Source organism: Leuciscus leuciscus (genome assembly GCF_965113295.1).
Source record: "Leuciscus leuciscus genome assembly, chromosome: 25".
Lineage (NCBI taxonomy): Eukaryota > Metazoa > Chordata > Actinopteri > Cypriniformes > Leuciscidae > Leuciscus > Leuciscus leuciscus.
Window position 1 is genome coordinate 9,687,435 of NC_138724.1, and position 14,580 is coordinate 9,702,014.

At 36.2% G+C, this 14,580-nt stretch overlaps 1 protein-coding gene across 2 annotated transcripts; it reads right to left on the reverse strand.

Moving 5' to 3' along the window:
• Nucleotides 1–315: 315 nt before the first annotated feature.
• vps4a (vacuolar protein sorting 4 homolog A) lies at nt 316–14,392 on the reverse strand. 2 transcript variants are annotated; one of them, XM_082160487.1, is made up of 11 exons: nt 14,178–14,392; nt 12,093–12,204; nt 10,801–10,945; nt 10,623–10,684; nt 10,399–10,518; nt 8,418–8,574; nt 8,189–8,337; nt 7,284–7,365; nt 6,988–7,207; nt 5,323–5,463; nt 316–1,639 (listed from the first exon to the last, which is right to left on the reverse strand). In XM_082160487.1, the coding sequence occupies exons 1-11, from the start codon at nt 14,196–14,198 to the stop codon at nt 1,538–1,540; spliced, it is 1,311 nt and encodes a 436-aa protein (XP_082016613.1). In that variant the 5' UTR covers nt 14,199–14,392; the 3' UTR covers nt 316–1,537. The 2 variants fall into 2 exon arrangements, with proteins under 2 accessions (XP_082016613.1, XP_082016614.1); XM_082160488.1 differs by lacking the exon at nt 14,178–14,392 and adding an exon at nt 13,008–14,160.
• Between the last annotated feature and the right edge of the window lie 188 nt (nt 14,393–14,580).

Below are 14,580 nucleotides of genomic sequence, written 5' to 3' on the forward strand. Positions count from 1 at the left end.
CAGAACATATATTCTGTCGTTCCATTTCGTGTCCAGGGAACCAAAACTTGAAAGATCCTGAAAGCTTAATTGTAAAACGTATACATATGAACATAATCATATGTTGAAGTTATGATGAACAGATATAGTTTAATTTAAGCATTTATTAATCATTTTAAAAAAATGATTACCACACAAATGTGAAATGTGCGTGCTTCATACATTAGAACAAACCTCATTGGTTTTCATTGCACACACAAGCTTCATGTTTAATGTGCTCTATGTATGCGTGTGTATGTAAATAAGAATAAAAAGAGTAATGTTCGCACACTTGAGTTTACAGCTCCAAAAACATTTATTAATAAACAGCACAACATTTGATCATCAGGAATTAAAGCCTAAATTAAATGTTCATCATATACATCAGTCATATCTCTTCACAAGACTTGGATTAAATCACTTGATTTATATGGATTCGTTTTACGACACCTTTATAAGCGTTTTGGATCTTTCTAGTTTTGGTTACCTGGACTTTCATTAGAAGGGACGGAAATTTCCGACTTCAGGTTTCATGAAAAATATCTTCATTTTTGTTTAGAAGATTAGCCAAAGGCTTATGGGTTTAGAACATCATGAGAGAAAGAATTATAGCAGAATTTCAATTTTGGGGTGAACTAACCCTTTAATTCTTGTATATTCACTTCACAGCATTCTACATTTTTCCGAAACATTTTATGTTCCCTTTCTGAAAACATACACAGCATGTTCAGAGAAAATTATCCTTTGATTAAATCAAAATTGTTAATGTAACAACTATTGTTAGAAGACAAGTTTATCCATTTTAAGCAGATTGGATTGGTTAAAGTAAATACAGCTGCACACATTGTTTTAAAAGTCATGTTTTATCAGGTCAGGTCAGCGTGGTTTTCTTCAGAATGAGTGACAGCTATCAATAACACACAATGAAATGTTGATGGTGAGGCTGTCAAACACATGGCCAGAGCAAATATATTCACCCCAGAGACAAAAGGGGAAAAAATCTGGAATACATATGTCACTTCATAAAGCAAATTTAAAGTTCTATATGCAGAGATAAAAATCATCAGCATAAATAATACATGTCCTTCCTTTTAATTCAGGGGTGAAAGTGACCCAGGCATTAACCCAGACCGCGTTCATAAATTAAAGTGCTGCAATACTGAGCTGGACAAAATAGATACTGATAAAGCTCAAAACAATCCAAAGTATTGAGAATAAATTAAAATAAATACTCAGCAGTGAGAGCTGAAATGTTGAAGCCCGCTCGAAATAAAGGGCAGACAGGCAAAACAACTTCATACAAATGAACGCTTCAACAAATTTGATCATGTCAATGTAAACATAAAACAATTTACAGCAAGCTTCATGCTTCTGGATTAACATTAAACTGATGAATGTAGTGTTGGGCGATTAGAGATGTTAGATCACATGCTCCTGCTGTTCAGTTTACAGTGGTTGTCCTGGTTGAGTTGGGACAGCTACATATGAATCGATGTTTGAACTGAAAGCATGTGGTGGTTCAGCCCTCCTGTCCAAAATCCTCTGTGAACTTCTTCACCTTCAGCAGGTCTTCTTTGTTGACGGTGGGGCGTGTGGTGGCCAGAGAGCGCAGCATGTCAGACTACAAACACACACACAGACTGCGTTACACAACAGCACATGCACATGTATATAAATTAGCCATGTATTTGCCACCTTAAACTGAGTTCCAGGGGCATTTTCACCTTTATAAAGGCCACTTTATTAGATGTATCATCTTTTATGTCAAATTCTTACATTTAATCTACAAGTTCTTTACACAAGTATTTTCACATTGCTGAAGTGGCACAGAAGATGAATATAAGGCTTTTAGATGTATTTACACTTCCTTTACAATTGCATAAATAATGCTATGAGATTAAAGTTTTAAACACAAAACTTTGAATTTTAAAATACACCTATAATGTTTTTTTTTATGTTACCTTATAGCTGTTTAATATAGTTGTGTGTGAATGTAAAAGGTCTTCAAAGATCAAAATGCAGATAAATGGAGTTATTGTCTGACTGAACTGATTCTGAAAATTAGATTGGATGACGCGTAATTTTCTTTTATTAAATCCAGACAAGACAGAGGTAATACTTATGGGTTCAAAAAACCGCCCACAAAACCTCGCACAATACAACTTTAACATCATAGGATGTCCTGTTACTTTATCCTCTACAGTAAAAGACCTGGGTGTTATACTCGATTGCAACCTGTCGTTTGAAAATCATATTTCATATGTTACAAAAACAGCCTTTTTCCACCTTAGAAACATTGCTAAGCTACGTAATATGCTATCAGTTTCTGATGCAGAAAAGTTAGTTCATGCATTCATGACCTCGAGACTGGATTACTGTAATGCTTTATTAGCTGGTTGTCCTGCATCCTCAATAAACAAGCTACAGTTAGTCCAAAATGCCGCCGCTAGAGTTCTTACGAGATCAAGAAAATATGATCATATAACACCGATTTTATCATCACTGCATTGGTTACCTATAAAGCTCCGTATTAATTATAAGGTATTGCTACTGACTTATAAAGCCCTAAACGGCTTAGCTCCAGTCTATTTAACGGATCTTCTATCGCCCTATAATCCATCGCGCTCTTTAAGATCACTAAATTCAAGGCTTTTGGTCATACCTAGGATATCCAGAACCACCAAAGGAGGGAGAGCATTTTCACATTTGGCTCCAAAACTCTGGAATAGTCTTCCTGATGCTGTTCGTTGCTCAGATTCGCTCTCCCAGTTTAAAACTAGATTAAAGTCGCATCTCTTCAGCCAGGCATTCATATAATCCTACAGTTCAAACTACAATCCGGCCTCTAGCTCATAAATGCCAGAGGAGAACTGGCCCCCGACTGAGCCTGGGTTCTCCCAAAGTTTTTTTTCTCCATTAGGTCACCTGATGGAGTTTTAGGACACCATTAGGTCACTTGATGGAGTTTTACGGTTCCTTGCCACTGTTGCCTTTGGCTTGCTCAGTTGGGGATATTTTGGGGATATTTAATTTAATTTTATCAATCAATAAATTCCTCTTGAAACAAACTTTGTTGTATTATTTTAATTTAATACTGTGAAGCTGCTTTGATACAATCTGTATTGTGAAAAGCGCTATACAAATAAACTTGACTTGACTTGACTCTGAAAACCAGAAACATCAGTGATTCTAACAGTCTTCAGTAACTTCCTGCACAAAGCCAGGTTTGTACAAGATTTGCATAATGTCTGCCTATGGTCTACACTGGCTGCCCGTGAACTACTTTGACAGTGTGAGAAGTTCACACTGTAGTTGTAGCTGAGGCCTGGAAAAGTTTGATTCGTGTTTTCATCATGTCGAGAAAACGCAGTTTTTCTGCACTGTGAAAGCAAATCCACTTTGTATGCACTTCCAAAGAATAAGACTCTGGTGCAATTTGATCCGGTTAAACCGACACCATCATTACTGTTCGTATCGCTGTGTATCTAGTGCTGAGGAAGAGCAGAAGTTCAGATATGTAATCATCGTTTCGTTTCTGAAGCGGTCGACCAATCACAACAGACTGGGCCATCTGACCAATCAGAGCAGAGCAGGCTCTCGGAAAGGAGGGGTTTAGAGAGACGTTAAGGTGTTTCAGGCACTGTGAGAAAAGAAATGATGCTACAATGTATATTACAAGAAAATGAAAGGGTTTTTTGACCTTGGATGAATGTAAACCTATAGGAGACCTTCAAAACCAAATTAGGAACCTTTAAAATAGCATAATAGGGGCACTTTAAAACATGAAATTATTATTAGTATTTTTTAAATGATACATATTTATATGATACAGTTTCACACACAATTACAATACTATTGTAGACAATACATATCGCACGCCTGTAGTCAGAGATCTTTCACAGTTCACAGTTGTTTAAATATACGTCGCCCCTCAGTGTTCAGCGCTAGTGGTTACTAGCGTGACGCTCCGCTCAATATTCTGCTCTATGCACATGCGCTCAGCCCAGTTGCTCACGGTCCCCATGCGAAGCTCCACTCATGTGCCGCTCATGCTTATCAGAAAAGCAAAGTCTGCTCAAATAACATGCCAACATGAAATATCTATGTAGTAGTAGACTTGTTTCTGTTTGCAGTAGCCCTACTGTGTTGTAATATGGTGTGTGTGTGTGTGTGTGTGTGTGTGTGTGTGTGTGTGTGTGTGTGTGTGTGTGTGTGTGTGTGTGTGTGTGTGTGTGTGTGTGTGTGTGTGTGTGTGTGTGTGTGTGTGTGTGTGTGTGTGTGTGTGTAGCCGTGCTGGGCAACACTGGTGAAATGACGCTACCCTCTCGTTCACTCATCCGCTACGCACTGCTCACATGCTTGGATAATAATAGGACTATACGTTTGGATAATAAAAAATTATAAAAAAAATGTTAAATCTGATTCTGTTGCATAGAACTGAATAAAGAATAATATATTGATATTTAATATTAACTCTTTCCCCGCCATTGACAGAATTTACCGGTTTTCTGTGTTATATGGTAGGGGGCGCTATTACATATCTTCTGAATAAGTACTGAATCTCCAGATCAAAACACATGCGAAGAAGAAGCAGAAACGAGCGATATCATATGTAATCATATGCATATGTAAAATAACATGATCATCAACATTAAACAGCATGTAAATCAAAACTGGCTAATGTGACAATGAAATGTTGACCCAGGACGAGCTACAAGATTGTTAAGCTTAGGGGTGTTGATGGACTCGATCTACTCCATCTGTGTTTTGATCATCGTTCTGAATCCTATCTGGATGTAGTCTTTGACAGAAACGTGATTTTCTTCGCTTTTTGCTCAAAATGTTGCTGTTTTTTCAAGTGTTGATAAAAAAGAATGCATGAAGCTAGACAAAAAATTGTTAGTTTAAAAAGAAAAGGTTCTGTTCTTTCTTTTGATATATTGCATGTTCATATATTCATACAACAAAATATTCTGTGGGCCATGAAATTTTTGTGAAAATGGCCAAAAACGCTGGTGGTGGGTGGCAACTTTTTTTTTAAACGCTGGCGGGGAAAGAGTTACTATATTTTCTGTCCAATTTTAGTGTGTTACTTTTAACACACTGTCCTTTTTTATTGGCTTGTACTTTTTAAATTCAGTATCATTAAAATTATTGAATTTCAAGTCTAATATTAATACAATTATACAAAAGCAGCATTCTCCTTTCGGTGCATCCTTAATTTCTATGGTGATATATGTGTGAAATAATTAGTACTTATAATGTGCTATGTAGACCAGACTTGAGTTCAGAGACTGATCTCACCATGCATACTATGGGCTCCAGTAGTTTGTCACTTGGTACATCCATCCAGGTCATCTCTATGGCCTCAGGGTCACCGGGAGAACACGGGGTCAGGAGATCATCCACCATCAGAGAGCTGTTACTGCGAGATGGCCCTCGCACCTGATGAGCAAAGACAGCAAAATAACCTAAAACTACAGTTCTAGAACATTGAGTTTGATGTTAAAGATTTAACATTTCATTTAAAAGCCACACGCTAATTATGTCTTTTAGTTAGTCATTTTCCCCTCTAATGCATGTAATAACGCATAGCATTGCATGTGTTATTAATTCATTAGCGGTCTCAGACCAGATACGCAATAGAAAGCTACTGTATCTCTAATGTACAATTCAATCATCCTTTTGCATCAGTTCTTCTCATTGTATCCGTTGAATTAATTTTGAACGGAACTGAATGGATGATGATGTCTTCTGCAGAGCTGCCTTTGAAGTCGTTTTATAATGCAACATTGACAGTTTTCAATGGAGGAGGAGCAAACAACATTTATAGCAAACAACACTGATTTGAACTGAGTAGCATAATAGAGCTGCTTATAGCTGGAACTGGTGGTGCAACTGATCACAAAACTCACGGTTCGGATCATTTACGGTTTTTGAGCCACGGATCGGATCATTTTTCGGGTCAGCAAAAAAAAAAAAAAAAATACTGTAAAAAAATAAATACAAATAAAATATAGATATAGATATATATATAATTTTTTTTTTTTTAAGGAATTTTTTTGAATTCCTTTTAAGCTCACTTGAAGTACTTCAATACCACATCAAAAACTGCTAGCCTAACTGATAAAGTTCAAACATTATTAAAGACAAGTGAACAGTGTTAAAATAAGAACAAATACACAAATTACAAGGAGAGATGAATACTAAATAAAAACAAGTTACAAAAGTCTAACAGTAGTGTTCAGGTACAGAAATTAATAATTAATCCTAAACGTAAAATAACACCATTTGTTGTTAGAAATTAAATGCAGGTTCATCTTTGTTAAAGCTGTATTTTGTTGTTTTATTAAAATTAATGACAGACATCAGCAGGAATATTAGGCTTCACTTTAAGACCGAATAAACTGACAAACATCCGGTTTCTTTCCCAGCTGTTCACTTATGACATAACCGAGAGATTACTTGCCGAGACGGGTATTTTGAGCGTGTGTCCATTCAAGTGCAAGGAAACGAGAAAGAGGAATCGATTCAGTGTGAGCGCTTATCTGAAATGCAGCTCTCAATTCAATTCAATTCAATTCAATTCAAAAGTGTTTTATTGGCATGACTGTAAATAATACAATATTGACAAAGCTTGGAACATAGAATAATAATAAAACAAACATAAAAATAATAGAAGAAAATATTATAACTACTTAAATTTAAATAAATGGTGTAACAATCTCTCGCTCTCTCTCTGCGTGGCTGTGCGCACAGATAACGGCGCGAGTCCCAATTTTTGCCTCATCTTCCGTGTTTAAAACTGTTTGAATGTGTAAATTGGCAAGACAAAATGCATCCAAATGATTAACTTTCACTCACTGATGGTTAAACTTAGCAGTCAACTGCGATCTATTGCACCCCAAGCTGAAACTAATTTATTTCATAACTGATGAACTTGATGAAACGGCTGATAACTGTGGTTACCTTTTTGAAGTGCGTGGCGGACTGCACTTTCCTGACCGGCTGCATGAGAGCATCTCGTACTATGACGCTTATATCGGCTCCAGAATATCCGTCTGTTTTGCGCGCCAGCTGCCGCAGGTCTGCCTCGGTCAGACTGTGAGGAGTGTTGCCCAGATGCAAGCGGAACATGGCCGACCTCGCAGGCTCCTCGGGGAGGGGGATGTAGATGCGCTTCTCAAACCTGCATACACCATGGGGAGTGCAGATTAAAGACTGGTGTAAAACATGATCTTTGTTTTTACATTCATTACACTGACCTCCTGCGAATAGCAGCGTCAAGGACCCAGGGAATGTTAGTTGCACCGAGAACTAATATCCCATCACTGCTATTACCAACACCTGCCAAAGAGAGACGCCAGCAAACCATTACACAATGTCAAGACAGTTGAGTTTATAGCAAATTATGAGGAAATCCTGCAACATTCTGTATGTGGGTCAATTATTATTTTTTATTTTTTTTTTGCTTAAAATGTATTCGCTAAGTACTTAACCCTCCTACTACATTAAAAACCTTTATACACCTTTTGTTCAACTATAGTTTAATTGTTCAACTAAAACTATATTGTATCTGATCAGTCTCTTCTTATTAATTAGTGAATGTGCAAAAATGTCTAAGTTTTGAATGCTACCGTGGGTAACACTTTATTTTACAGTGTCCTTGTTATGTTACATGTACTAACCATAGTAACAACAGTAAATTATGCATAATTACATGCAACTAATCCTCAACCAAATCATAATCCTACCCTAACCCTACAGTAAGTACATGTAGTTGCGTAATATTACTCAATACTGAAATATAAAATTACACTTTAACAATGACACCTTAAAGTAAAGTGTAACCCTGTGTTTTACTATGTTATTACTACATTTAACCCTTTTTATTTTTAAATAAAAAAAATCGAGAAGTCCTTTGAAATTAAAAAATTTACAAGACCCCTGTGATGCAAAAATATATATTTTATAATTTTCTTTACTATGGTATACATTTACTATATACTGCAGAATATATTAAGAATGCTAACACATTATACATGATTTGACAGTTGTAAGGGTTTGGTGTCGATCTACGGTGTCTGTATTACGATGTAGATGCTCCAGCAACAGTAATATTGTAATTGGTGTTGTGAGAGCTCACAAACTCCCATCGAGTGTTTCTCACCCTGCATCTGCACCAGGAACTCCGTCTTGATCCTCCGAGCGGCTTCACTTTCATTCTCATTTCTGGATCCACAGAGAGAATCCACCTCATCGATGAAGATGATGGAGGGCTTATGCTGGCGAGCCAGATCAAACAGATTCTTCACCAGTCTGGAAGACAAAATACATCATTCAGAGAGTCCTGCACCTCATGCAGTCGGTCAGCAAAGAGAGCAGAGACTGAACCTCACTTCTCACTCTCGCCGAGCCACTTCGACATGAGATCAGATGAAGACACAGAGAAGAAGGTGGAGTTATTGGCCTCGGTGGCGACAGCTTTGGCCAGATAAGACTTCCCTGTGCCGGGCGGCCCAAACAGGAGAATGCCCCTCCACGGGGTGCGCTTGCCTGCATCACAATGTACACACAGATTATAGTCTTTAAAATCATTTAAAAAACAGCATCTTGAATCATTAAAAGAATGAGCTTAAAAATGACATAAGGACATCAAGGTAAAAAAACAACAACAAAAAAAAACATTAATTTATAACAGATTATTTATAAGAAACAAAGGATTTTTTCATGTTTTTGAAATTAAAGAGTCTCTTATTCTTTTATGCTTATACAGTAAAAACTGTTTTTTTATTTAATATTTAACTTAGGAAAATGTTATTTATTCCTGTTCCTTTTACAGGTCTTCACTGACATCCTTCATCCTTGTTTAATAAGAATTTATTTTTATTTATTTCAAAAAATCTTTTGACTGACCCCAAATATTTGAATGGTAGTGTACATATGTGTGCCAACAGAAACAGAACCATTTAAAGTCCCCCTGTGGTGAAAATCAAGTTCTTAAATGTTGTTTATATGTCTATGTGGTGTTTTTAATATGCAATATGCTTCAAGACAAACCAAATTCAGAAGTCAACATCACTGCTGAGTATTTTCTCTTTTAAACTGCAGTGAACCAAAGGCGTGGTTTGAAATAGCTGGTGTTTCTGACGTCACAAAATACCTTGTAAATCAATCAGATCAACATGCCGGTGGGCTTTAGCATATCATTACTATTCTCTGAAGCAGTGGAGTCTCAAGAGAAGCAGTTTATCCCGGTGTATTTTTCTGTTGATGTGAAAAATCGGGTAGATTCAGTAATATAGCGGGTGTATGATGTATATTACAATGTTATGATGAACTATATGCCTTTCTCCACTGACATTGTTCAAAGCGTTTCTGATGATTGTTAGAAGGCAGACTGAGATTTTCACAGGATTTTTTTTTTTTTTTTTGTCATTTTGATGATCAAAGATGAGTTTAAGGGATAAAACAGGGGGACTTTGAGGTCTTCAACACTGCTCCTGGGGACCCGTGCTGCATCTGAAATAACACACTGTATAGTAGGTACTACATTTGGTTTGAAACTTACTTTGCGACCGTTAAAAATATATGTTCTATATAGCATGAATGTGAGTATGAATGAAATTTAGACACTACATCCACAATATTGTCATTGTCATGTGACCTACAGCGTCAGTTGTGTCGCTTCACTGCCATTCACAAATCCGTAACACGTCCATCGAATGCACACTTCAGAAACTCGCCAGAAGTAGTAGGTCATTCTGGGATTGTTCACCTACTGTTTTGTGAATTCTTTGAATTTGGACATACTACTGGACTCACATACTGTTTTTCAGCAGTCGTGGCTTAATGGTTATAGAGTCAGACTGGGAACCGGAAGGTTAAAGGTTCGATTCTCAATATCAGCAGGAAGTGACTGAGGCACCAAAACCCCAATCGCTCCCCAGGCGCCACAGCAAAAGATGGCTGCCCACTGCTCCGGGTGTGTGTGTCCAGAGTTTGATCAGTGTGTCTGTTCACTACTCAAATTCAGAGTATGGGTATGAGTATCAATACTTGGCCTTCACATGCCAGTTTCACTTTTACTCTACAGTTTGGAAGCAGGCATATTCAGACACTGTCCAGCACATCTCAGCTCCAACCCTATTCAAACACACCTGAACTCACTAATCAAACTCTTCAGGATTAAAAAAACCACAGAAGGGTGTGCTGAAGCAGGAAATTAACTTTGCATATTTGAAGACCTCTGATTTAAAATGAAAAATAATTTAATACAAGACAGACAGCTGTGTGTTTATAATTGTCCTCAGTCTCTCTTGATAAAAACACTACATAAAGCTAAGATTTCTACGATTTTTCTTGATTTCTAAGACTGACCTGTGAACAGGTGTGGAAATTTGATGGGTAGAATGACAGCTTCCTTCAGGGCTTCTTTTGCCCCCTCCAGTCCGGCCACATCATTCCACCTCACATTGGGCTTCTCCATCACAATCGCGCCTGAAAACGTCAATAACATTTCATCATTATGATCATTAACCAAACAGCAGGTGTGTATTGTTTTGCATTAACAAAAATGAAACACAAAAGACATACAGACTCACCCATCAGATGCTCCTGGAGTTTCTTTTTCTCTGGATTTTCTCCCTCGCTGTCACTGTCACTTCTGCACACAGACACACACACACACACACACACACACACACAGTATCAGTGTGAGCGATGCACTATACTCAATTCATCAACAACATCCAGCAGAACAAATAATAAATGAAAGCGTACTTGTCATTGCTCTGTGTTTCCTTCACTGGTTTCTTGCCCTGTTTGTCCTTGTTTTTCAAGTAGTCCTTGAGTTTCTCGGCTCGGTCCAGATACTGCATACACTTCCCACGTATGCTTTCCTTTGCCTTGTCACTGTGTGCTTCATCTGAGACACAAACGGATCAAAGGTGCCTCATCTCTTAAAATCTTTCGTAAGAAATGCTACATTTACACATTTAGAATCTTGAGAAAATGTAATTACAATTTGATCTAACTTTCATCAAAAAACTTAAACCCCCATAAATGCCTGAAAGAAAATAGTTGTATGACTTAAGTAAACATGGAATGCCCCTGACAAGCCTTTTTGATATAAGTTTGCACTGCAGTGGATTTGCAGGAGTCTCGAAACAACACCAGCATCTGCTTTCCAAATGGTAACACTTATTTTTCAAATCTCTCATTATCTGCTATTCAACATTACAGTGGCCCACGAGGCCCAGGTGTTTCAGAAGCGGAGACTTGTTTTAAAAAAATATATATTGTGCACCAATTAAAGGTGCAGTAAGTGAAACGCTGTTGAAAACTTAAATCAAAACCCAAACAAACAATTTTGTAAATATTTGCTAGATGTCTGTTCAGTGTGTGTGCTGAAAAAAATATATTGTGTCTGTACATTGTCCTGGCTGTGTAAAAAGGAGAAAAAAAAATTGTGGAGCACCAAAACACTCCCGTAGCCAATCAGCAGTCGGGGGCGAATACGCTCAAGCAGGACATTTGTAGAAAGACTGCAGAAAGAGAGATAACTGAGAAAAAGAGAAAAGGTTAAAAAAATTATTGGAAAAAGAAGGGTTATGATCAGGCAAGAGCTTTAGGACTCGCGTTCATATAAGAAAAGCTTTCCAGCGCTGGAGAGACGTTACAGAGCGGGAAAATGGACTCAGAGGTTACTTTGTTTCTTGTTCAAACGTGAGTAACATTGATTTTGCCATGTATGTTTCACAGAAACAAGATACACTGTAGTTGTAATGTTAGCTATAGTAACAGTACAGCTTTGAGTGTCATTGTTTGTCTGGAGCTGCTGTTGGAGACTGTGTTGCATTGCATGTTGGTTATTTTGGGGGCGGAGAAAAGAAGTGAGGGGTGTGTTTGTTTGGATATTCAAATATCAACAGTGTTTCTCAGAAATTGCTTATTACACCTTTAACTGTGCAAAATAAGATCAGGAATGTCTATTAGAGAATAAACAGGGTCAATTTTTATTTTATTTTGAATAACATTCTATCAGATGTAGTTCAGCAATAAGCTCGACTCACATTTGATGGCGTGCAGGAAATACTCCACGGCGTGCTGGTAGAGTCTCAGCGCCTCCTCATAGTTCTTGGCCTTGTCCTCCTCTGTGGCTTTAGTCACCAGCTCAATCGCTTTCTGAACAAGAAAAGACATTTAGAGTTACTGATTTAAATAGAGTTACTGAAGGCACGGTGAAATGACAGAGCAAAATATTATTGATAAACGGTCATTCCAGGCCAATTCAACCAGAGGTCCGTGGATTCATTTTGTTTTTTTCTCCAGGTTAGAGAAAAACTAATTATATCAAATATTTTCTAAGAAATGTATTATTTCTTGAAGGGTGTTCAAATTAACATTTTCAGTTAATATTTAAAGCAAGAGTCAAGTTCTAAAAAAAAAAAAGCTGTAAACATTCAGTTGGCTGTAAACAAAGATGACAAGTTTCTCTTTGTGAGGCTAAATGTGAGAGGTGGTACATTTTACACATTTTTATTGGTTATAAGACCAGATAGTATTTGCACTGTTCTTTTCCAACAAAACAAAACTCTGGCTTGCTTATCTTTACTGTACAAATTCTGTTGAAACTAGAAATGTAACAAATTATGTACATAAACAATAAATAAAAGTTCAAAAATACACTTTTCAAATTTCAAAAAAAAAATATATATATATATATATATATATATATATATATATATATATATATATATATATATATCATGTGGGTCAATTTTTTGGGTCTAATATACAATTTTATAATTATGCAATTGTTTTGATTGAGAGAAATTAGGCAAACTCCTAGTTTAAACATCATTTGTTTATCAGACGTTCCTATTTGCAGACAAATATAATCACGTTTTGGATACAAAAATGGTCAAATGAAACATTTTATTCCTGGAGCCATACTGACAGACCCATTTGTAAAGAAGTATTCTCACTTATCACACCATGTTCGTTCGTAGCCCAGAGGAGAACTGGTTTCTGAGCCTGGTTTCTCCCAAGGTTTTTTCTCCATTCTGTCACCTGATAGACACTTAATATTCAACATTATTATTGATCTGACTGTACTGACGCTGTTGTATGAGAACTGAACTGAGCTGGATCATGACATTTTTTGCAGAACTGCTTTATAAATGAAATTAACTAGTTTAATAATTGATGATCTTTTACAACGGAACTGAACCAACACTGAACTGACTTCAGCCGAAATGCATAATTTTCCTGTTTATCACTGTGAAGCTGCTATAGAAATAAAGGTGACCTGACTTGACACTTAAAAGTCTATTCTAAGCCAGAAACATTAAAGATATTCAGGTATTTTAAATACATTGGAAACAATACTCACCCAACTTTTTGTCTTAGTCCATATTTTGTCTTAAATCAATGTGTTGGGAAGGGACATCAAAGTGTCAGTTAAAAATAATAATAATAGCCTTGTAATTTATGCTCAATTTCTTTTTTCAAAATGTTTTGGGAGGATTTCTGTGTATATTGAGTTTCAGAAATTCTGTGTACATCTAACTTAAACTGTATTACCTTTATATTTGGCTCTTTTCCAAATAGACAAGAGTGTGTGAGAACCCTTCCGACAGCTTTGTAGAATGGTATTAAATATGTTCTTTATTCTTATTTTCTCGGAGTGAAAATATTGTGTAAAGAAAATTGAAAATATGTGTGATTGCTTATTTAATTTCAGCAGTTGCATGTACTGTGCACATTTGATTTGCTGTCATTAAATTGTAGACCGATAGATTGACATAGAAAGGCCTAACGTTACTGGTAATATATCTACATCAGCCATAAAATAAAATAAAATCATTAATGCATTGTACATTTACAAATACATTTCGCTTGATAGCGCTGCAAAATGCAGTTCAGTCTTAAATTCAATGTTATAAAATAATATGAATCTAAAATTGTGTTTAATATGGTTGCTTGTTATGTCCCTTTAATTATCTCCGCCGATTTCTGGTATCATGTTTACAACTGTCTAACGCCCTGTGAATTATGAACGACCAGTAATTACAGATTATTTGTTCAGCCAATGTTCAGTAAATAATATTTACTGAAATATTGATGATGATATGCTAAAGCTAATGTAAACTCACCTGCAGTGTTGACGTTGTCATTTCATCTCACGCGCCTGCGGTTTCACTGCAGTGTCCTATTATTACTATTTATAATATATTTAAATTTCTCGTTAAATAACGACAACAGTAAAATAGTGTAAAATAGTATAATGAAGGTTCATATTATGTGGTATAAGTAAGCATAGAAAAGGAAGTTGCTACCATCCAGTGTTCACTACAGGACTGTCCCCCGGAAACAAAAGCTGTACACATTTGTTCCATAGCTTTATAATATAATATAATATAATATAATATAATATAATATAATATAATATAATATAATATAATATAATATAATATAATATAATATAATATAATATAATATAATATAATATAATATAATATAATATGATATAATATAAAAGTTATGTCATGTAATGGA